Genomic DNA, 24,463 nt, shown 5'->3' on the forward strand with positions numbered 1-24,463 from the left:
TATTCTGTATTTAGTAGAGCAAAGAAAAAAAAAAAACCACATTCTCAAGGTATTTTGTGTGTGTAACTGCTCGTGTGTGGTATCCCAGGGATGACCCGCGTGTTTTTCAGCCTTGCAGCTGGAGGGCGCGAGGTCCCAGCCAGGGCTGGGCATGGACTCAGGCAAGGGCTGCAGCGGAGGGAACAGTAGCAATAACTGAGCTGGTCGTGGTTCAGATCACTCAAGAAATTCCTTTTTCAAACAAGTGGCTTGGAAATCTTGCTGTATCTCTGCTCTCAGGCCGGTGGCCTAATCCTTGGGGGTATGGAAATGAGCTCAGGCTTTCTGAACAAACTAGGTGGGCTTAATGCCCCCACCATCCCTTTCCCGGCATATGTAGCCACTCCGTTGTCTCCCGCAGGTCCCAAGAAGCGCGGCGGGAGCGAGCGCCTGCGTCCTGCCCGGCGTGGCTTCGCTGCAGTGGGCGAGCTGAGGTCACTCGCTCCCAGCCCAATGCGCTCCGTGGAGCACGGCCCCCGCCACCACGCTCGCGCCACAGGAGCCGAGAGGCAGAAGCGTCACGTCCCCGCCGGAGAAGGAGCGAGGTCGTTCCCTGAGCATCCTCGCAGCATCATGACTCTCCAGGTAAGCAATTCTGCATCTGGTGAGACACAGACGCCAGGAGAGGAGAGGGAGGGACGCACTGTTCGTCTGTGCGATGATGCCGTGTCAGACAGAGCGGTATTTCTTCAGCGTGAGGATTATTACTGCAAAATCAAGGTTACCTTGCAGCACGGGAAATTTGCCTAAGCCTTTGGAGATTTATAATGCATTACTTTTCACAAGTGGAGGGTGAGAGACATGCTACTTATTTTCAACTATTCATAGGTCATGTAATTTTCGGAGCCTTACTTGTTTAGAGTATGCATGAATTATTTTTCTTTATATGTGTGTCTGAGTTTGCTAGGACTGGATTATGCGTTGAAAGGTAGGCACATATTTAATTGTTTAGGATACAGCTATTTACTTGGGGCTATAAAAGGAGGAACGAAACTTTTAATACTGAAGCAGTGGTATATGTGCATTTGGGAAGCATGAATGCTTTTTAAGGGAGTTGTGCATATTTTTTTAGGGGGTGTGCATCTTTGGAGTGGTACATTTTGATGGGCTTGTGTTTTGGTGGGAAAGCTTCTACTTTCTACCTTCTGGATAGAGAGAGCTTCCATCTACCTTCTCTCTGACTACAGATTTAAATAGTTCTTGAGGAAATTATCTTCATTGCTGGCTTTTAGCCTCCTACCTTTGTAGCAAACCATGAATACTTCCTTTGTCTTGCACATGCCCTGATGGATTAGGCTGTTTTTCTTCATTAGGCTTTCTGTTATCCCTTTCACTTCAAGTTTTGTGAGCGCTTTTATCCCGGTCTCATTATAATGTCCGTCTCAGCTTGGTTAGTGTGCATGTTTTGCAAAGAGTGAGCAACATAATGCTCTGACCTAGATGCAGGGAGTGTATTGCCAGTAGCTCAGCAGTTTTCATCTGAGCTGCAATTACGTTGAATGGCACAGAGGTTTCATTGTGACGTTTTACAGCTAAGAGAAAGAATCCTATTTCTTCAGTGGGTCAGAATTGCCAAATCCCGGACATAACACCACCGTTGTTTAATTAGCGATCACTGAAACTATGGTTTGTTTTATTCTGCCTTGAATTCAGTCTAGAAAATAAATTTATTGGCCTGATGATTAAGCAATGAGCCATAAATCGCTATTGGAAAGAGCTGAGTGCATTATGATATGCCATTCCATTGCTGTATACAGTTACACTGTCACATAAAAATCAGTGGTTGAAATTTATGATATCCTACACGTTCTGCATTAGACATTACAGAGGTTTTCTATCCACTCTCGCTTTGGTTGGCAGCTACCACTCATATCCATAAAAATTCATTGAATCAAGCTGTATGGGAATGAGGACGAAATAAATAATGTTTTCATCAGGGAGGCTGTAAAAGATTTATAAGTTTTGCAAACTGGTAAATATTCTGCTGTAAATGAAGAATTCAGGCTTTCTTCTTTGCAAAAAGGGAGCATGTGATAATAGTTTGACGATTCGTGCATTTACCTTTAATGCATGCTGTGTGTGCGTGTGTGTTTATGTCTGTATATATACTTAGGCTTTTAATTTGAGAGTTAAAGGGAATTTTATTGGCACATGATTAAAAGCAAATTATATTTTTATAGGCTGCTCCTAAGCGCGTTGTGTAAGCAAGCAAATCCAAAGCAACAGTCTGTGCCCAATGATTGGCTAGAGGGAGATAAAGAAAGAAATGTTTAGGATTTATATTTCATTCCTGCATATTTCTTGCTGTGTAAGATATGCATTTGCATATTTTTAAAACAATATCTTATGTTACTTGCCTACATCCAAATAGAAGAAAAGTGTATGAAGATCAGCTTATTAACTTAATGGTTTCCTTTCTTGATTTATTTTGTGGAGTCATCTTTTGTCTTGTACAAGTTTAACAATGCTTCTAGTTCATTCTTACTGTGAAGTTTAGATCAGAAAACAATTCAAGGCATGTGGAAGATTTCTACTGACTTGAATGGTCCTCGTAGGTCGATGCTGGCAGAGGCTCACGTGCAGTAGTGGCCACAGTATAAAGATGAAAATAAAACTTATTTAAACTTGAATCAATTATGGCAACTCAGTTATGTTTTATTATTGATGGCACTACTTAATCTTACTGTTAACAAAACATGAATGCTGCTTTTATTTGTATGTGTACGGATAACATTCAGAGATGGCTGTGATGTAGGAGTCAGTCAGTGGTAGACATAGTCAAGAATGTCACATCACTGGTGTTTGGATTAAGAATGAGGTAAAAACTCATATGAACAAGTGCTCACAAGTACTGTGAGTTCAGACTCCAGTTTAGCTTACAGCGATGCGTCCATCCGCCCCCAAGCTACCGGGCTGAAGGCTCTCATGCTGTGCCTAAGGGACAGGGCAGTGCGCTCATGCCCCAAAGCCCCGAATTCTCTCCCTGCACTGTTGGTGACTTGCTGGCCTTAAACCTGTGGGCTCACCTTTCTGGTTTTGTTTCTGAGAGGAAGGATAGTGATATCTACCTACTTTCTGCGGCCCTTGGCAATTTTTGGTGAAAAATTAAAAATGAGTTTAACATCTGAACTTGCTGGAGCATTTCGGGTCGTTGTAGGAAATCCAAGTACAGTTACCCTACAAAAGGAGAACAAGAGAAAATATTGCATAAGAAGAAAAATAAAGATTGGAAGCCTTTAATGAATGCAAATATTAATATTACAAATATTAGGAATTCCTCATAGTGAGGACTTTATTATATTGCTTACAAGAAGCACACATGAACTATGGACCGTGATTAATAACTAAGCTCTGTTTTTTTGTCTTTTATGGCCAAATATACTTCTCTCTTGAACATCTAGGATAAGCCAAGGATTGAATGATGCATGATTCAAAATGTTTTTGTTTGCACCTAAGCTAGAAGCTATCAAAGCTATAATTTCTGGAGAAAGAATCAATTTCTCTAATCAAATTTGAGATTAGGATTTTCTTGTTTGTATGTTTTTTTTCTTCTATGGTATCAAGAACACGTACATATAGAAAATACACGGTTTTGACATTAGCCTAACAACTGATCCTAAGGGAAATGTTATTACAACTTGTGCTGCAAACTTCATAAAGTCCAATGAAATTCTAATGCCAAAGCTTACAGAGTAATTAGCAGACGTTTCTTTGTACTGTTCTTTACTTAATTGCTGTTCAGCAGATTCAGTATTTAAAGAAGAAATTACGTTATCTGAAATACCCGTCTGTAGCCGCAGCTAGTGCAACCGTGGCAGTCCAGCCATGCTTACAAAGATTTTGCAGCAGGAATTCCTTAGGGATCAGATCGTTGCACTGTGTGCATCACGAAAACACAGCCAGCTGACAAAAGATTTCTAAAGATTTATCATTAACTGATTTGACCTGAAATGTAAAGATTTTAATTCTTGTATAATTACGTTCATAAAATGTTTCTATATTTAACTATTTCCTTTTAAAGGAAGTCTGCAATTTAAAGGGGTTTTAGAAGAACAAAAATTAATTGACTTGCACTTTGTGGCAAATACTAGAACAGTGTCTCCTGACCTATACATTGAGATATTTCACCACCAGCAAGAGAGCAAACCCATCCATTCACGAATATATGTATCTGAAGTTCTTATTTATAAGTACTGAATCTACATCAATATTAATGTCACTGTTGCTAATTTAAAACATTAAATCAAAGTGAAATTATTTTGATCAGCTAAATGGCCAGAAATATTTGTTGTTTAGACCTGTCAGAAGATACAACTCCTGCTCCACTGAGCTTATTACTTTAAGATAATTTCAAAATATTTATTTTATGGCAGTGAGGAGATACACCCTTGCTTTCAGGCTACAAAATGCCACACTATACAGATTAGAAAAGGCCTCTTAATAGTAGCGTAACTTTGCAAAACGGTCACTACATATTGTGAAGGTTGAGGACTCTGTGCATGCTGTTCTCTGCCTCCTAACCCTCATCAGTCCTGAAAAGTGTTTGCTATTAAGTGTCTTGTTCTCTTCTTGGGTTTCTTTCCTGTGGTAGGGGTCCCTCCCATTAATAAGTAAAAAATTATCAGAGGTAAGGTACAGTTATGGAAAGAACAGAGGAAATCCTTAGGCTTAGTTAGTTGGTAACAACTAGATGCTTTAATGATGCTTGAAGTGTTTTTATTATTATTTAATTTAAATCATTAAGCCGCTAATATGGCTACTTTTTAAATGGGACCCTCCATAGACTTGCCAAAATTTATTTACTTATGTCAGTGTGACTATTTGTAGGGTACCACCTGTGGAATTTGTACTTTGTGGGGCTTCTAAGGTGAACATCGAGCAACTATTACTGTCTGTATCACTGAAGTATTTAGGAGACCTAGTGAAGAGCACTCAATTCGGCAAACGGAGGTGAAAGGTGATACTGACTCCGAGAGCTTGCAGCTGTCAGAAGAGCTGAATTTGACTTCAATGCAAAGAACAGGTTCTGCTCATAGAGCATGTATGTAATTTGTGCAGTAATTGTGCATTACTGCAACTTCTGCCTGAAAATTCAAGGACTTATTATCATGTAGACCACTTTTTCTTTTTTTTTAAATTCAGTTTAGCTGCAACTCAGAGTGAAGATTTTAGTTTGTATTTAAAGCAAAGCCAAACAAGACCCTCAAATGTTACTTAAACTTTGATGAATTGAGACAGAAGACACTTTACAAAATGCTTGACAATTTACACTTTCAGCTGAGGTGAGAAAGCTTGTACTCCAGTGCTCTAGCCTTTCAGGAAAACAAACAATCAGGTTTCATACTTCCGACATTAAACTTTGTAGAAGAAAACATTTACATTTTCTTTATCCAGCACAAAGAACCAAATGAGCTTTTGTTGTCCATATAATCCATTTTTAATTCCGATCCAAGCTGACTAAATCCAGTTACTTTAATTACAATAGTTTTCATGATTAGTTTAATTCCTGATAGAATGCAGATTTAGTTTTTTTGTAAGTAAACAACAGAGTACATGGAAACAAAAAAAAATGCTGAGAAGAGATGCTGTAAGGTCATTTCAGCATTATTGATTCAACTTTTATATGTAGTTTGGAGCACGTGATTTTGGTTTATCTAAATTATGTACAACATATTCTGGGCATTTTGGGTTTTAGTTCTAGAAAAATCCTGTATTTGTCTTGCAGTGCAGCCAAATATTTTGTTGGTTAAAAAAAGTAAAGTTTACAGTGTTTAGTTGTTCTTAAAATAAATCAAACACAAAAAGTTGGACTTAAAGCTTCATGTTTTTCTATGATTTTATGGTATAGTTGCATTTTATTAATATTGAGAATTATTTTTATTAGAACAGGAACAAACCACATAAGCATAGTTACATGTTTTCAGCTTATAAATTTTTAGATTTAAGAATGTAGTTTGGAAGTCATTTGATTTAGAATTGTTGTGGCCCCACGCTGGGCAAAACAGACAGGGTTTTTCTCAAAGCAAAACAGTTTATTAATGATTACTTAGAAGGACAAAGGGAAACAAAAAAAATGATTACTCGAGAGGACAGAAAGAAACAAAACCAGATCTTAAAACCGACACCTTCCCCCCCCCTTTCCTTTTCCTCCCGGCTCTACCTCCTCCCCCCAGCAGCACAGGGGGCAGGGACTGGGGGAGTGCAGGTCAGTTCATTCCGTGCTGTTACTGCTGCTTCTTTCTTAAAGGAGAAGGAGTCCTTACACCCTTTTCCCCTGCTCCAATGGATCCCCTACCCACGAGGAAAAATCCACAAACTTCTCCAGCATGAGTCCAGCCCACTGGAAACAATCCTTCCCCACAGATTGCTCCGGTGTGGGCTTTACCACAGTCTCGGGTACTTAGGGAGCTGTAGCCACTCGCTCCGGCGTGGGTCGTCACGCAGACTCCAGATGCCTCTCTGCCTTGTCGTGCATCCCAACACGACCATCCTCAGGCTCAGGCATCTTCTCCCCACGGGCTGCGAGTGGGTCTCTGCTCCACCGAGGCCGTCCTGGTTGCAGGGGGCAGCCTGCTATCTCACCATCAGCCGCAGGGGAAACTCGGCTCCGGCACACCTCCTCCCGCTCCATCCTCACTGACCTGCTGTCGATGCGGCTGTTTCTCTCAGATCTCAGTCCTCTCCAGGTGAACTCAGCCCAGTGGGCACCCCGGGAGTGGGGTGCCCCCGAGTTCCCCAGCCGGCTCCGCCGCCGCCATTCTCCGTGGGCGGCGCCGGCCCGACGCAGGCAGCTGCCCGGCCGGGAGCCAGGGAGCGGGGGCAGTGCCCTCCTCCCTTCTCTGCTCACTCCTGGGCAAAAGCACCTTTTCCGGTTCCTTTGTCCTGACTTAAATAGGGCAATTTGCAGAGGCGCCCTATTGGCTCAACCCCAAGGGGGATGCCAGTCTGATCTCATGGCCAGAACTAAGCCTAACCCGGTTCCAAAACCGGGGAGGTCGTAGGGAGCAAAACCCCTCTCCTGCCACCAGAACCACCCCACCTCCACATCAAACCATGACAAGAATTTAATGTGATAACTCTGCTAAAACATGTACTTTGTCAAATGTCCAAGTTTAAGAGCTTTAAGCGGACAAATGGCACTTGGAATCTGGTTAATTCTCAGTATTGTACTGAATAAATGAGGGATCATTATATTAAAAATATCTCCATATAACAGCAGCATTTCTCAAACTTAAAACTGATAAAGACTGTTTTAACACTCTAGCCGTTTTCTATACTCCTGCATCCACTACTGGGCATTTGGTTCTGGGAGGCCTTGGTAGGAATCTCCTGGGAAATTCTGCTTCTTAGTTATGCAAACACTGAGGTTCTTGCTGAGTTGGAAGATTATTTGTTAATAATCATCTGCATTGGTGCAGGATATTTGTCTAAAGAGCTTTTCTTCCATTGTATTTTTAAGGATATCATAAACTGACAGACCTAGAGATGTGGATTACCATCATGAACCTTGTGATCTAATATTCTGTGAATTTATAACTGCAGTTTAAAGAAGATTCAAGATTTATTTTTAATTGCTGTTTTGCAGGGAGCATTCCTTTGCTAGAACACCCTTTTAATCATAGATCATGAGTTTTTTTAAAACATCCCTTTTCAATATACCTGTCTGCCTGCTGCTCCTTGTTTCAACTCTGGTATTACAGATGTATGTCCTCTGTGGTGAGCGCTTTTGTTCTAAGACTTGTGCTTTCTCTTTGTGGGTTTCAAATAGCAATTGAAAAATTTGCCAAAAATTAGAAATTCCTTTGAAGCTTATATCTGGGAACTTTATTCACTAGCCAAACTAAATTTCCAGGCCAAAAAAACCCCAAGTGGATTCCATCCCAGGAGATAGAGGTGACTCATTGGGTAGGAGAGAGGCCAGGTTTCTGTGCCAGAACACTGCAATGCACTCAGCTACCTGTCCTTGCCCTCTTTCACCTGCTACTGCCACCGTAATGCAGCCACCAGCTGATGTGTCCTTACATCAATGACTGTGTAGTTTCGTGATGCTCTGAGACCTTTCTTTGAAGAACCATAGTTGAGTGTCAGTCTCTCATTAAATTATTTTTCATTTTTCCTTCTTAAATTTAAATACAGAAATAACCTTTCTCTTGTCCTTTCTCTCTGTTTAAATACAGAATGCTATAGTGAACCCAGCCCTCATGCGTACTTGCTTATTTCTACCACCTTGTCCTCCCAGCACAGTCACTTGCCAAGGAGAAAGGCATCAATTAAGGAGACAAATGTGCATTGGGTTTTCTTACTTTTTAAAAAAAAAATCTTTCCTGTACGTAGAGAAAGGAAAAAGCGGTCCAAAGAAACACAGTACAGACTGCTGAGGTAATTCCAGGGTCTCCATTATTTAAACGGAGCCACAATACTCATGCGGAAACCATTGTTGAATATGCTGCGTTGTTGATTTTAGCACAAAGTTGTAGGCTGGTTTTGTACATATTAAATATATGTGTAATAGCACATCTTGCAGGATGTACTGTGCTTCTGCAAATGCGGATCCAACTGAAAAGCTAAAACAAGGATTGAAACCAGCACATAGCGTAGCAAAGTGGCTGCATCTTTTTTTGCGCTGTAGTAGTGCAGTGACCTGGCGGGTCTGTGGTCACTGTACGAAATCTATCTCTGAAATGCCCTGGGCATGAAACAGGACTCCAGAGACTATGCCAACATCTAGCCTGAGACCTAATATATAGAGAGAATAACGGCTATAGACTTGGGTTAATGTGAATGTGGGATGCATGATGATGAAAGGAGCAAATTTATATTTCACTCTTGTGCTACACTGTGTTTGAGAGTTGGGTGTTGAAGGTGGTCCTGGCAGTAGCACTGCTCATCTCTGTGGGGAACGTCTCTGCCCACTGTGGTCACGTACTGCACTGTCAGTGGAGAAGTGGAAATGAAGGGGCAAGTGGGCAGTACCCCTCAGAGGGTATTTGAGCTCTGCCGCTAAAGTCAACACCATGCAGTCAGGGCCAGAAGGATTCAGAGATTACTGCTGGGGTGTAAAGTTCAATGAACGCCTTCATACCCCCAGTGTGACTGTGAAGGACACATGCACTACATTAACCGCATAGGCTGCTTGCAGGAATGGATCTGTAGATATCCTGACTCTATCTAGGCAGTCTGTAATGGTTTCAAGTGTTTAGATGTAAAACTGTTGGAAAAAATAGCTTTGCCTCTTTTAGCAGTGCTCCCCTATCAGCTAAGTAGGCCTAGTTCCTTTTCTAATAACTTACGGTTTTATTAAGTTTCTTTCCTGGGAAAATGCCTAGACTGACTGCTAAACCCAAATGAGTAATTGAGAGTATGTAATGATACTACTGTGCTACACTTAGTGTCTTAAGCACATCCCTTGCGAGGAAAACTAACACTTTCTTTTCTTTCATCAGGCTGACTTTGATGGTGCTGCAGAAGATGTAAAAAAATTAAAAACAAGACCAACTGATGAAGAAATGAAGGAACTATATGGCTTGTACAAACAGGCTACTGTTGGAGACATTAATATTGGTATTCCTATATATACGTCACATTTACTCCCACATCTTTATAAAATCAAGCAAATATTATGTAAATCTGAATGATAATCAAAGGTATGCATTTATTTTGGCAGAATGTCCAGGAATGCTAGATTTGAAAGGCAAAGCCAAATGGGAGGCATGGAACCTGAAAAAAGGTGTTACACCAATTAAATTTACATCATGTAGTCATGTTTATAGGATGGCAAATGAGGAAAGATAATGACTCCTACTTTCCTTTGCAGGTTTATCAAAGGAGGATGCCATGAATGCCTATATCTCTAAAGCAAAAGCAATGGTAGAAAAATATGGGATCTAGAACACTCAAAATAATTCCCACTAAGACTAACTCTTCAGTAGCTAATGAACTAACTCTGATGAGAAAAATGCAGTACTCACTTCTTGTGTAGTCTGACAGTAAAATCTTGTAAGCATAAGCTGTTTGACTCCAAAGGGTATTTACATACCTATTTTTAGATTGTATCTTATTCTAAATAAATCTGAACCTCATAAATTAAGCTTTCTGTAAGAATTGTGCATTTTTGTAGGTATTATATTATATTTAGCATTTTTGCAGGTGCACACAAACAGAAGCTGTAAAAGTAAAATAGCATAGCTGTCATTTTTTGCAAACGAGGTTGTGAATGAAGTGAAGGGTTTGTGCACGTGCAAGATGAGAAGAGGGAAAAACTGAAAACTTTTTTATTTTTAAGACCCTAAGCCAATGTTTATTTTTTTTAAAAAAAGGAAAAAAATCCCCCTTTGAAAGGATTACAGTAAAGATCTGGAGGAACAGAACAACTCTTTAGGCATAACAGCATGCAACTGTACAGAAAGTATGACTTATTACAAAGTGCTGTGGACTAATCTTACACGTTCTGCCATTAAAATAGAGAGAAATACTCATAGACCAGCATTTTCTATACATCTTGTTATGTGTTTTATCAAGAAAATTTCATTAGAGGGTTCCAGCAGATAAAAGTGACCTCCAGGAAGCTTGTAAAAGGAAGTATCTCCACTTGTTAGATCATGCCAGGCTGAAAAAGATATTTAAAGTGTCAGAGAAATGTCAACTATTGTGGTAATTTTACATAACTATTTCAAAATTATTATTTAATAATTATTTTAAATCCTGTATCAGCTGCTTTGGTTCATACATTGAGACTGCTCTGTTGATTTGTTTCATTTGAGAAGGAGATAAATGACTCTAGAAAACTCTTAATTAGCTGATTAGATACAACAGGAAAACACATAAGAGGAAAATCATTTAAGCAAAGTACCTTCTAAATCATGTGGTTTATCTTCAGACCCATTAAAGCAGGTAATATCACAAGAGAAGGGGACATTCCTTTCTGCATTCTCGAAACTGTGAACATAAAAAGTAGTCGTAAAACTTTGCTTCTGGTTAGGCTAGGGGGCCTTGGGTTAGGAGGCTGAATGCAGTGATCCTGAAGCATGAGCAGTTGAGCTTATTAGCCTCAGAAAACTGCAAAAGATGTGAGAATATTCCTTTTAGTGGCCACTAACTTTGGATCCTAAGTAGAACTGTCATTCTGCCATGACATGTTCACTACTGTAATAATAGTAGTGGTTGCTACAGTAAGCAGTGTTTTAGTCTAGGGCTTAAATACTAGATATCAATGGAAGAGCACACAAAGGAGAAAACTGCGATTACTGTTTCATATTCTTTTTATAACAGAAACAAGAACAAATTACAGAGAGAGAAAAAAGAAAACCTGAAATGGTCAGACAGAAGTAAAACTTTAAATACAAATATAAATGTAATACGAAATTGTAAAACTTACGAAAATGTCTGAAGAACTCTAACGTCTTCTCTGAAAGTAAGTAGCAGATGTTCCTTAATGTCTTCATTTTGCAGAAGCTCAGAAGGAGTTCCTCCTAAAATCTGTATATATGTAAGAATGTCTTCATCTTCTGTATCAGATATGGGTATGCTTTTGATGGGAAGCAATTCTTCTGACTGTCAGCACCAAAGAAAACAGATCAGCTGTTGTATATAATATACTTTAAATAATATTTTCATGAAAAATTGTTTCAGTAAAAAAGTATAATGATTATCTGTCTCCAAAATACAATGTCTGATTAGTTTAATATCCACAGAGAATAATTCTTCGAAAGGGTTAGTAGACTGTGTTTGCTGAGAATACAGATTATGAGTAAGCCAAGTACCCTCAAGGTCTGAAACTTCCACAGAAAAATAACCATTAATTTAATTTTGTTTGGAGTTTGACTCTAACTATTGAAATACAGCTAATAAAAGACTCTAAGAGAAAGCAAAGCCTAGCAGTGGACACAAATCTGACTAATGCAGGACTGGAGAGACCAACCAGTCATGGAAATTTGCAGAAGTAATAATTGCTTCCATGAAATACTAGCTCGTACTCAGGATTGCTAAGAAGCCGCAGAAACAGAACAATGGAAATAACATATGCTGACTGAGGACAGGAGAACTGGGAGAAAGCCACTTCACTGTTGTTTTCCTGAGAAAGACTAGCAGAACCACCAGAACCTCAGAAGGAACTGAGGACAGATTAGAAAGCCAACAACGAATGAGGAGGGAAAGAAATACATGGACAAATGTACCAAGGGCTGGTGCAGGAGGTTTATGAAAGACTAGGTTAAGACTGTTATTTCATGTATTACGGAGTAGGAAGCGGCACTTTATATTTTGTTTTGATTACTTGTTAGTATTAAGCCAAAGGCAATAGTAAATAACCCGTTATCCAAAAGAGGTGGCATTAGCTTAAGGAGACTGTTCTCCCTAGGCTACGATTAGCAGCAGTGAACATTCTGTACCATGAAATTCTCTGTCCGCCTCAGAATCCATTTGCTCTAAGAAACCAGAACATTTTTCTGCACATATTCAGAAGCAATGCTTGTTTTGTGTTACAGCCACTCTTCATACCATACTGTAAGATGTTCTTTTTACTCTTGGTAGCTAACAGGCTGTTTTGTTTCGTACTACTAATGCTTCTGTAACTTACTTGTGGGGCATGTGCCCCTGAGACAAAAAGATGGATTGGCTCTAGTCCATACTTCTCTTTCAAGTGTAGTGCAACTGCAAAACTAATGTAAGATCCAAAACTGCAGCAAAAAGAGAAATTAAAGCAAAGTAAGTAAAAACTGGAAAATTTAAAGATAATTTGAATTTCAGTGCTTACCAGCTGTCTTGAACAGTTACTGAAACCACATGACATATAAATCATAATGATATTAACTAGCTGACATGAAGTGTATTCCTACACAGTCCAGTTTTACAAATCAGACCTTCTTTTAATCTCTCTTTCTTTTAGTAATCACCTTAATTTGCAGTAAGAACAGTTACTTTGAATACTTGGGACTAAGTGATCTTCAAAATCTATGTGTTTTATGAATGGTTCACCTTCTGCATTCATACAGAGCGAGCACTGATGCAAATATTAACAGGAAATAAAATTATAATTTGTGAGTGTAAAAAAAAAAAGAAACATAACACTTCTATTTTTAGAAGACATTGTACCTGAAGTAATAAATAAATAACCAGAGTCTTCGAGATCAACAGCATGTTTTAGGTTGACTTGACAAAACGAAATTTGCAGATGTGTATTTTCCTAAAGTTTCTGCAAATAAAGGCAAGTAACTATCCACTCCTAGAGTTCAAAGATAAAGCTCCTTCACCAGGGTACCTAAAAATGTATAGATTTTTACCTGTGACCAAAAAATGCAAATGGTTTTTCCTGCAATTCTTTTAACAAAACACTTGTAATTTCATTAACTATGGTTGTCATGTCTTTTGCAAAAGGCTCCTTAAGACGAGATTCTCTTCCAGCAAGCCTTACAGAGGATACTGTAGAAGAGATGGAGGAAGGGAGGGAAAAAAATTATAGTTACTTCAAATAGAAACAGTAACATAATTTTAATTAAGTTTGTTAATCTGTGCTGCAGAATAGATTATTTAAATTAATTTGTTTTACAATTGGTACAGTGTATTTGCTGTTGATACTACTGTCTTTTAATCTTTTAATCCTGTGAGAGATTAGGTTTCCATCCCTTCCTTTACTCACAAATGTTGCCTCTCCAGTTACCTCATGGATAAATGCCTTGGGTCAGAAATCCACAAGATCCTGATCTCAGCTGAGGTTTCAAAGTAACTTTATTACTATTAGTATTAATAACGACCACAAATTCATTAATTTCAATAATAGTAAGTTTGGCAGTTGTGTAAAATATATCCTTTCAAGGGCAGCATTAGAAGTTAAACTATATTAGAATCGTACAGTCCCTGTTTTCTTCTTTGCAGAAATGATTCTTTGGAATCATAGTAGAAACTGATGGCAATTTCTAATTATACAGAAGGACATATTACATGCTTTTGTGACACTCCTTTCAAAATTGAGGATTTTCCTCTCACTGTTTAGAGAAAGTAAGGAATGAACAGATCAGAAAAAAATGTTGACTTTCTAAAATCTCCTTGACATTATGCATACTGCCAAACTCACATGGAAGTAATGGGTCAGACACAAAGTATTTTAGAAGAGATAGAATAAACCACTACCTCGTACCATAGGGAGCAGTACAGAAATGTTTGCATCTTCTCTACTTCCTTTCTACACAAAACACCTCTGAAAGAGCATACGGTACCCTGATTTTCTTCATCTGTGTCTACAGTTGTTCCTAGGCCATATCCTTAGTAACTTTGTTGGAAGTAGTTCCAGCAGACAAAAGCTTTTTTTTTTTTAATTTCAAGAAAAATTTTATATGACTTGAGCAACTGTTTACAGAAAGCATACAAGCATTTAGAGGACTGGTACGATTGCAATGGCAATGCTCTCTATAAATACTAAATTATTTTTTTCTTTGTGGAAGGTCTAGAAACCGGCCTTGGTTCCTCTTCAGATAGTGCAGCAATGCATCTTTTTAGTGCTGATATAGCCTGATAGCATGAGAATTACTTCGCATTGTAACTAAATGCCATTTCACTGTTACAAATCCACAGTTTAAACCTCAGTTTTGATACAAGTACAAAACCATGCAGACACTCTGGATAACAGAAATTCATTCAGTGCTGTCTCTCAACATTAATAACAGTTCTTGTGTCTTCACAGTTAACCTTGCTGATGCCTTTTTTTTTAACATATTAACAATATGCCAGTGTATTGCTGTTTCTGAATCATACCAATAGTTTCTCAGCACTCTAATGGAAATGCCAATTTCTAATGAAATTCCTTTCTGGATAAGACCCATTGGAAAAAGATCACAGTGCGCTCAAGCGCATTATGTTCCATACAAAAAAAATTGGCTATTGTGTATTTCAGGCTTGCTTAACTTCTGCTTTAACTATACAAATGACTAACCTTCAATTGAATTGCTGAAGAGTTTGCCCCATTGAGCAAGTTGAGAAGTTCCACCTCCAGCCCATGGAAAGCAAATCAGCCTACAGAGAGCATTTGGCCTTTTGTATGGACAAACAACCAGCTTCTCCATTCCTAAAAAAAGAACCCCAAGAAAACAACACATCATTCTAGAACAAGACTCTTCAGGTATAGGAAAATTAGAGTGAATTAAGTCTAATTTGAAACAATGGGCTGCAATATTTTCTGTCATTAGAACTGCCAGTGCTACAACAACAACCTGTTAGATATGAGATAATCTTCATGCAACAGTGGAAACCAGTTCTGCTTTTATAAATGGTGATGGAATAGTATTGAGCAACACCCAGGGTTTTCTCCTGTTTGAGTCACTGACCACAAAGAATGTAACAAGCAGCAAAATAAATTGATATGGGATTTCAGGATGACTATGTAAAAACACTGGCTTTCAGAACATAAACAAAAATATAAGGTACATCTAAAGACCTAGAAAACATAAGGACCACCTAGTTCAATATTCCCTCAGTGGTAAAATTGATATCTAGGGATGCAGTTTCTTTATATATAGGGAACATCTATGAAGTTCCCTTTCATGTATTTATCCAGTCTCCCCTTAAATTCCTGTGAACAGTTAGCATCTACCACATCCTTTCGCAATAAGCTACACAGCTCTACTATCTGCTGCACAAAGAATGGTCTCCTTTTTTCTTTCTAATCCAAGTCCTACAACTTCATTGGATGGCCACAGGGTAGTATGGTAAAGAAAGTGAACGGTGCCTCTCTCAGGATTTGCCACTGAGCATTTCTGAAATTTTTCATATTCTCTCGGCCATCAGTCAGCTCTTTTCCTGAATGAAAAGGCCTGGTTTGCTTAGGTATCCCTCATATGGCAGTGCTTCCATACTCATGACCATCATTCCTGCCCATCTCTGGACTTTTTCTAATTTTGTTATAACCTTTTTGAGATGGTGGAGTAACCAGAGTTACATTCAGCTTTATCACAGTAGCTTTAGTATTTTTGTTTACTGACTGACAGAAGTAACAGCTGAAGCAAGATTTATAACTACTCATTTCTTCTTGCTGAGATGGAAAAGTAGCATCAAAGATGGTGTCGTGGTTTAGGCAGCTCCGTCAACTAAACTCCTCACAGCTGCTCACTCACCCTCCCCCAACCCCAGGATGAGGAAGGGAATTAAAGGAGAAAAGGAAAAGAGACCCGTGGGTTGAGATAAGAACAATTTACTGCTACTGCTACTGCTACTGAGATATATATATATATATACACAGATATGTACAATGATGAATATATACCAACGAGTGACATACCGTGTAATTACTCACCACCCCTTGGCTGAGGCCCGTCTCATCTCGAATTAACAGATAAGTCCCAACACCACAATCCCAGACAAGCAAGAGGCCCCAAAATAGAGAGCGAGACAGAGAGAGCACTCCGAGAGTCCGAGAGTGAGAGCCCTGGAAGAGCAAAGGTCCTTCTTTCTGGCTGTCCCTCACTTTTATCCTGGGCATGAGGCTGCATGATACGGAATACTGATTGGCCAGTTTGGCCCTCAATCCTAAGTCTAAGTATGAATCATAAGGAGAGTCGTGGACCCTCTGTCCCGGCTGTGCTCCCCGCTATCCTGTTGTGCTCCTGCACACTGGCAAGAACATGGCAGCTGAAAAGTCCTTGAGACCTCAGTGCCAACTATAATCATCAGTGTGCTGTCAGTGTTCTTCTCAGAGCAAGTCTCAGACTAAAACCAAAACACGGAGCTCTTCTGGCTGCTAAAAAGGACGGCTAACTGTCCCAGCTGAAGCCAGGACAAATGCCAACTGCATTGTCTCTAGCATCAGAGACTCTCTTTACTATGTAAAGAAAAATGCAATGCTCAACAATTTTTATTCTTCTTTCCCAATTTATTCTTGTCCTTTATTCTTGCTGATTAGGTTTGTGGTCATAAGCACTGAGGTGACATCCTACAACTTATGGCATATCGGTCTGTATTCTGTCAAAAGAACGTGGGAATACCATGTGCAACAGAAATAGGTGATAAATTAATCAGAAGCAATAGTGGTACACAATTTAAAAAAAATGTTTTCTGCAACCATTAGAATAAACTCACATGTTGTTGTTAAAAAGCCTGAAAAACCAGTCATTAGGAGATAACAAGCAGCAAAATTCCATTTCCAAAATGCTGAAAATCGTTACAGATATTATTTGTCAGTGTGAATATAGCTCAGTATATGCAAGGGCTGATTTATCATAAAATACACCTATATGCCTACCTGCAGTCTTTTTACCTGTGCAAAAAGTTTGAGAAAAGCAACCAGATCACAATAGGCAGCAATTCATACCTCTTTTAAAACTACAGAATGCAAGCAAGGCAGAAGAAAATCTACGCAAATGCTGCTGTGGCTAAAATTTTCTTGATTTTCATGTATGTTTAAACTAGAAAATTTGTCAACATTTGTGAAGAATCAGTTCAAAGAAACTGTAAGAACAGCAAGCCAAACAAACTTGTATCAAAAATCAATGGGCAGATGATGTGAGCTTAAAAATAGCTGAAGGACAGTGGAACCAGTCCTGCAGAAGACGTAATTCCTCTGGTAGGTTCATTTAGCATCAGTACTGTTAGTCCCATTTACACAATCACTTCTTTCACAAAAAGACACTAAACCTCAAACATTTCTGAAGCCGGTGTTTTAACTTAATGGTCAAGTCAGAAAAGAAAAATCTATTCTCAAACTCATTCCAAAGGTGATGTGATAGAAAAATTTCAAGCGTGATAAGGAAGCACATTTAATCAAAGTCCTTAAACTATTTAAAAGATACATTACCAGTTGCTGAGAATCTTTCACACTTTCTACTTGTACAGGTCTATTCCATCACTCTCCAGCTTACTTTAGGTGCAAATACCTGAATAGTCAAGAAGACCACTAGTGCCAGGAAATGACAGCTCAAGGGTGGATCCACTTCTCAGCACTGCACAGCAAGAAGCGGGAATCAGAAATTGTACGTATCAGCAGATAGAGAAGCAACGCAAGCCTTGCGGAGGAGGACAGGATGTGCACCCAGGTGGCACAGCTGCCTGCTTTAAGTCTTTCCTAGGCTTAAGGGGTGGAGCCCACACTCCAGAAAAAAAGGCAGGGACTGAGGCACACAGCATCCCAAAAGGAAGACAGAAGCATCATGTGTTAGGCGTGCCACGCAGCATTCGGCAGTGCTATAAGGAAGGTGTGCCACATCAATCCTAGCGATTTAAAAAGCACAGGTTAAACACACTCATGACAGCATAGAGTTGTAGCAGTTCTAAGACATAGAGGCCCACAACCTTCCTGAAGAAAAGGCCTGCAGAAAGTAACCAAGAAAAGCCAGCCTTTTGGAAGAACTGTATTCAGAAGTACAGCGCTTACACCGCTGCTAGACAGTTTGGTAGGGGTCTGAAACTGTTAATGCAGAAAACCATCACCTGATTTGAATAAAACACTGCATTTGGGCAGTAGGTCAGTCATAGTTTCTAAAAGCTGGAAGACATAGCAGTACATGAACAACACACTGTGGTTACATATGATGATCTTGTATTATCTCCTGTGATGTGCTCCTGGGGACCAGATGCTATCAGCAACCTAAAAACACCAGTGCATTTTGTAACTGCATTTGTAGTACTAGGAATATTGGTTGTTTTTTTTTTTTTAAGTGCTACTCTACCAAAAATATTAGTAATGATATAATAAAGTAAAAATATTCAAAAACAGTGTCCAAAACTAAGGAATCTGAGTGCCAAAATGGGTTCTGATGCTTAACTGGCGACACATAAGCCGGACTACTTTGTGGTTTTCACATTATTCTTTGTTCTTCATCATTTCTGGGAAACTGAAAAATCTATGAAGAGAAACGCCTGCCTGTTGACCTAGCTAGTCATTAAGCACTACTCATTTCCCAAATGAGGTCTGCAGTCTTCTACTCACTTTTGATTTCTGCTTTCCTGGGGAACCCTAAATCAACCCTTCTGACTGCAGCAGTTGCTGTGGGAAGGCGTGGGCTCCACAGTGAAGGCTGGTCCTGGGCCCTGCAGCTGCCGCTTCCAAATGGCAGCAAAAGTGGAAACTGTTGGTAAGGCTTCTTTCACAGTACTTGTGTGTTGTAATTATTATGAAGTAAGATGAGGCACACCTATATTTTGAAGGTGCACAATTTAAAGCAGCTTATATTGGCTAGTCCTGACTTGTGCTGTTATGCCCAGTACTGCTTCTCCACATGCCGTATCTGCTATCAGAGGTATTTGATTATAAGGCAAAGCACCTAATACACTTTATTTATTCCTGTCTCAAACTGTGGCAACAGTAAAATCTGACACCCAATGTTATGAAAGCCAGCTGTTACAAACATCAGGCCCACTAATAATGTTCCTAAAAGTGGAAAAAAAAAATACTACTGGAAACAATTATTTCCTAACTAAGGCTGAAAATAAAACAGGTTAAGAGTAAGATTTTGAAAGTACAGCATTAATCAAATAGCAAGACATTTCCTTAAAAATAACGAAATTATAAATTGTGTGTGTTGGTTGGTTTTGCTTGCCTTCTAAACTTTTTCTCAGTATCAAAGGACTAGACATTTATTGGGTTTCATACAAAAAAATAATGTTTTTACAAATTAAGTAGTTCCAGGAGATGCCACTCTCAGCAAAAATTACATTTACCATTTCCAGGGCTGAAGGTAAAAGACAGATTTACAGAACCAACTTTGCCAACTCAGGAATAGAATAGAATAGAATAGAATTGAATTGAATTGAATTGAATTGAATTGAATTGAATTGAATTGAATTGAATTGAATTGAATTGAATTTCAGTTGGAAAGGACCTACAATGATCATCTAGTCCAACTGCCTGACCAATTCAGGGCTGGCCAAAAGTTAAGCATGTTATTAAGGGCATTGTCCAAATGCCTCTCGAACACTGAGAGGCTTGGGGCATCGACCTCCTCTCTAAGAAGCCTGTTCCTGTGTTTGACCACCCTCTCAGTAAAGAAACGCTTCCTAATGTCCAGTCTAAACCTCTTCTGGTGCAGCTTTGAACTCTTCCCACGTGTCCTGTCACTGGATACCAGGGAGAAGAGATCAGCACCTCCCTCTCCACTTCCCCTCCTCAGGAAGCTGTAGAGAGCAATGAGGTTGCCCCTCAGCCTCCTTTTCTCCAAACTACACAAACCCAAAGCCTTTAGCTGCTCCTCATAGGACATTCCTTCCAGCCCTTTCACCAGCTTACCAGCTTTGTTGCCCTCCTCTGGACACATTCAAGGACCTTCACATCCTTCTTAAATTGTGGGCCCCAGAACAGCACACAGTACTCAGGGTGAGGCTGCACCAACACTGAATACAACCGGGTGGTCACCCCTTTTGACCGGCTGGTTATGCTGTGTTTGATGCACCCCAGGCTGCGGTTTGCCCTCTTGGCTGCCAGGGCACACTGCTGACTCACATTGAGCCTGCTGTTGACCAGCACCCCCAGATCCCTTTCTGCAGGGCTGCTCTACAGCGTTACTCCATCCTAGGTGCAGAATCTGGCATTTGGACTTGATAAATTTCAACCTGTTATTCATAGTCCAATGCTCTAATATATCTAGATCTCCCTACAATGCCTCTTGTCCTTCAAGAGAGTCAACAGCACCTCCCAGTTTGGTATCATCAACAAACTTGATAATGGTGCATTCAACTCCTGCATCCGGATTGTTGATAAACATATTGAACAGAACTGGCCCTAGAATTGAACTCTGAAGAACACTGTTGGTGACCAGATGTAGCCCCATTCACTACAACCCTTTGAGCTCTGCCCTTCAGCTAGTTCTTCACTCAGTGCACTGTGAACCCACTTATCCCACAGCTGGACAACTTGTCCAGAAGGATGCTGTGAGGGACACTATCAAAAGCCTTACTAAAATCCACAAAAACTACATCCACCACCTTCCCTTCATCCACTAGGTGGGTGACCCTATCAGAGAAGGAGATCAAATTAGTTAAATGGGACTTTCCCTTTGTGAACCCATGTTGACTGTGCCTAATGATTGCATTATTCTTTAAACGCCTTTCAATAGTACTCAGTACAATCTTCTCCATAATTTTTCCAGGAACTGAGGTTAGGTTAACAGGTCTGCAGTTCCCTGGCTGTCCCCTCATGCCCTTTTTGTAGATTGGAATAATGTTGGCTAGTTTCCAGCCAGCAGGGACCTCCCCAGACTCCCAAGACCTTTGGTAGACGATCAAGAGGGGTCCTGCCACAACATCCGCTAGCTCCTTCAGTACTCTGGGACTTGTGAACATTCAGCTCATACAGCTGGTCCCTTACAATTCCAGTGTCCACAAATGAAAAGTCACTGTTCCCACACTCATGGTCCTCTGGCTCAGGGGACCAGGTCAGTCTGTATAGAGGGCTGGCCATGGGAAATAAAGGAAAATGACATGGACATTTTTATTGCTGTCTCAGGAGGAGGTGAACATGTGTTGACCCATCATTATCTAAAGCATCATAGTAACTGATAGAACTGCTTCATTGGTACAACCAAAAGAAGTGTTTCTGAGAAAGAAGAAATCTTCACCAATACCAGTTTTCCCCTGTCCCTGCCCTGTGGTCAGCTGCAGAACAGAAATGTACCGTGTCCCAGCTGCCTAGAGGAGACCTGTCTGCACTTTCTCCTTGCAGCAAACACCAAACCCAGGGAAATGGCATCTGAGTTACAAAAGCGAGGTTTTATAAGAATAAAAATTAGAATAATGACCCTTCAAATAAAGAACTGTGGGCAGAACACAGACTCTCTCATACTCTTACCCTCTCAGTCCACATTGTAGTCTTGAGACTTCTACCTAAGGGTGCTCAGATGCACCCTGCCCAGACAAAACCTTGTGGCACTCCATGGAAGTCTCCAGCAGCATTAACAAGGCAAATGGCTGTCCAACCACAACCTCCTACAGGAACACGGTAGGGCATACAAAATAATAAACAACAAAAAACCCCGCATATTGTTGTCTCAGATACATCACACAGCTTAGAAATCCAATTTTTGTCTCTACTTTTGGAGACTCATTAACAGCTTTTGGACAAAGCTCACCCTACAGAAATGCTTTCAATCAGCAAAGACACCTAAAATATTCAAGGCAAGGATCTGAACATCAATACCTACTTCTGTAGAGCAAGAGGCAAAACCAGACTGCAACAATTCCAGGTAGCAATACCAGATAAGAGAAAAGTTATCAGGTGCTATAATAAGCTAATGAGACAATGCAAACTGTCAGTAAGAAAGCTATGGAATAAGAAAACTAATTTGTTGGTCCTTAGGTGCTCTGCTCCCCAGAAGTAAAAGGAAACCGTAGGGATTTTTTCCAGTTCAACAACCACTGCAGGTATTCTCAGCACAAAAGGGAGGCAGAATTGCCACTGTGGGGCCCATCCAGCTTGTAATAGATGAGAATGTATTTCAAGAACCAGACACCACCCTAAAGTCAGAAACAAAAACACTTTTTGTGTTTCCTTTAGGTACAACCTGCAACACTCCTGAAAATCTCTGTCAAATCCTTCAGTACATACCACTGGGTTTGAATGATCTGCCCACTATTTTGGGTGCTGAAGTAAACTAAATCATATTTTAGAGACTTTCAGGCTTAAAATTGAAGTTTACAGCAGCAGCAGGAGATTGAAAGGTAAAGGCAATCAACAACCATGAATCCAGCAACACAGAAACTCCTAAAAGGTGTCAAGGGCAAAATTTCAGGATGGACACAATGGAGCTAAAGCAGAAGAAGCCTATGAACATCTATGCCAGGCATATACTGAGCACTGAGAGATTACAACTGGACCCTGAAAACCTGAAGGCAATTAAAGAAATGCCAAGAGCAGAGCATATGAATGAAGTACAGTGACTGCCAGAGAAAAATAATAGACACTTGATCTGCGCAAAGCATTAGGTCTAACATACAACAAACCTAGGAAGCAACTAAAGTTACAGAGTGAGGCTTTCAAAAGATGCCCAGGAGTAGCATAGATGCCCTAGACATAAAAAGGTGAGCTCATACAGAAAAGGAACTGACTCTACTCCCCAGAAGGCAGTAATTCCATCGATGCATGGAGCAAATGTGCAATCTGATGACAAATCATTAGGAAACAACATGAGGAAACCATTGCTGAATGCTCTCAGGCATGTTAATAGCATGGAAATGCTTCTATGGGAGGACGAAAATTTCCTGATATAGGTGCACTGAGCAGGACCCTACCCTTGCCTTTACAAATTGTACATGTGCAGGCTGCAAACCCTCCACAGTGCAGCACAACTTACTCTGTAGAATAGGAGTTAGTAGACAAATGTAGCAACATACTCACATTTAATTTTTGGAGGCTCCAAGAAAGCCAGCAAACTCCAAAGCGCTACGGCAGTAAAACTACCAGTATTGCCAGGATAGCCAGATGTCAAGGAACAGTCTATTGCACTTTCCCAAGAAGTAAGAGATAAACTGCTTGTTAAAGGCAGGATTTTGTCTATGGGGACAAAGCAGTGATAACAGTAGACAAAAGAACAAATCCAAATCAATAGATATGTGCTTCATACTTAGTGGAATAGGGAACTAAGGCACGTATCAACTGACCAGGAACAGACGCTGAGCTGAGAGCACAGGCTGAGAAGGTATCAGAGTACACTCACTGGCAACAAAAATCACAGCCCGGAGCCTGGAAAAAAAGTTCACTAGATATGTGTTCACTTTTTATAGAGCAGCTACCTCACTATAGCAGATTACAACTCCAGCTTCTGGAAGCAGGAGTATCTGGACACTTTGTGCATAGCTGTATCAACAAATTCTGCAGGGTAACAAATTATCACACATCAGCTAACTTGCAGAAACTGTACACTCTTGACCAACAGAACCAGTGATAGCATGAGACAGTGGTCAGTTGTATGATCACTGTTCCCTTCTCCCTCTGCATTTCTGTAAAGCATGAAGAGTCACACAGCTGCCAACACTCAGTCAGTCACTGAGAGTGAACAGCAGTGCTAATTTATTGATAACTTGTGAATCATATGATTTCAGTACGAGAGTGGTGAGACTTTGGAATAGATTGCCCAGAGAGGTTGTGGATGTCCCCTTCCTGGAGATGTTCAAGGCCAAGTTGGACAGAACCTTGAGTAGCCTGATCTAGTTGAGAGGTGTCCCTGTGTCCCTGCCCATGACAGGGAGGTTGGATTAGATGATCTCTAAGGTCCCTTCCAGCCTATGCCATTCTATGATTCTATGATCATTCAGAGCTTGGCCTACTCTATTTGCCACAGAAATTAGAGAAAAAATTGGTTTATCGCAGTACTTTCACTACCATGCACAAAACTGTGTCCTGGAAAAAAGTGGGAAGATGACCATAAGTAACAGAACAGTTCATTGTATCTTCAGATGATCAGAACCAGACAAGGCTTGTTTTCCTTTCCTCCACAGATGCTGTTGATGTATCTGT

At 40.1% G+C, this 24,463-nt stretch overlaps 2 protein-coding genes across 2 annotated transcripts; one reads left to right on the forward strand and one right to left on the reverse strand.

Annotated features, from left to right (window-relative positions):
- The first annotated feature begins 612 nt into the window (after window positions 1-612).
- On the forward strand, window positions 613-9,927 carry ACBD7 (acyl-CoA binding domain containing 7). The gene is made up of 4 exons (XM_009991730.2): window positions 613-624; window positions 9,483-9,600; window positions 9,704-9,766; window positions 9,854-9,927. The coding sequence occupies exons 1-4, from the start codon at window positions 613-615 to the stop codon at window positions 9,925-9,927; spliced, it is 267 nt and encodes an 88-aa protein (XP_009990032.1).
- Window positions 9,928-10,511: 584 nt separating this feature from the next.
- On the reverse strand, window positions 10,512-15,092 carry OLAH (oleoyl-ACP hydrolase). The gene is made up of 6 exons (XM_009991731.1): window positions 14,963-15,092; window positions 13,317-13,455; window positions 12,614-12,713; window positions 11,414-11,589; window positions 10,889-10,974; window positions 10,512-10,645 (listed from the first exon to the last, which is right to left on the reverse strand). The coding sequence occupies exons 1-6, from the start codon at window positions 15,090-15,092 to the stop codon at window positions 10,512-10,514; spliced, it is 765 nt and encodes a 254-aa protein (XP_009990033.1).
- Window positions 15,093-24,463: the final 9,371 nt, after the last annotated feature.

The sequence above is a fragment of the Tauraco erythrolophus genome, chromosome 7, assembly GCF_009769465.1.
Source record: "Tauraco erythrolophus isolate bTauEry1 chromosome 7, bTauEry1.pri, whole genome shotgun sequence".
NCBI classification, from domain to species: domain Eukaryota; kingdom Metazoa; phylum Chordata; class Aves; order Musophagiformes; family Musophagidae; genus Tauraco; species Tauraco erythrolophus.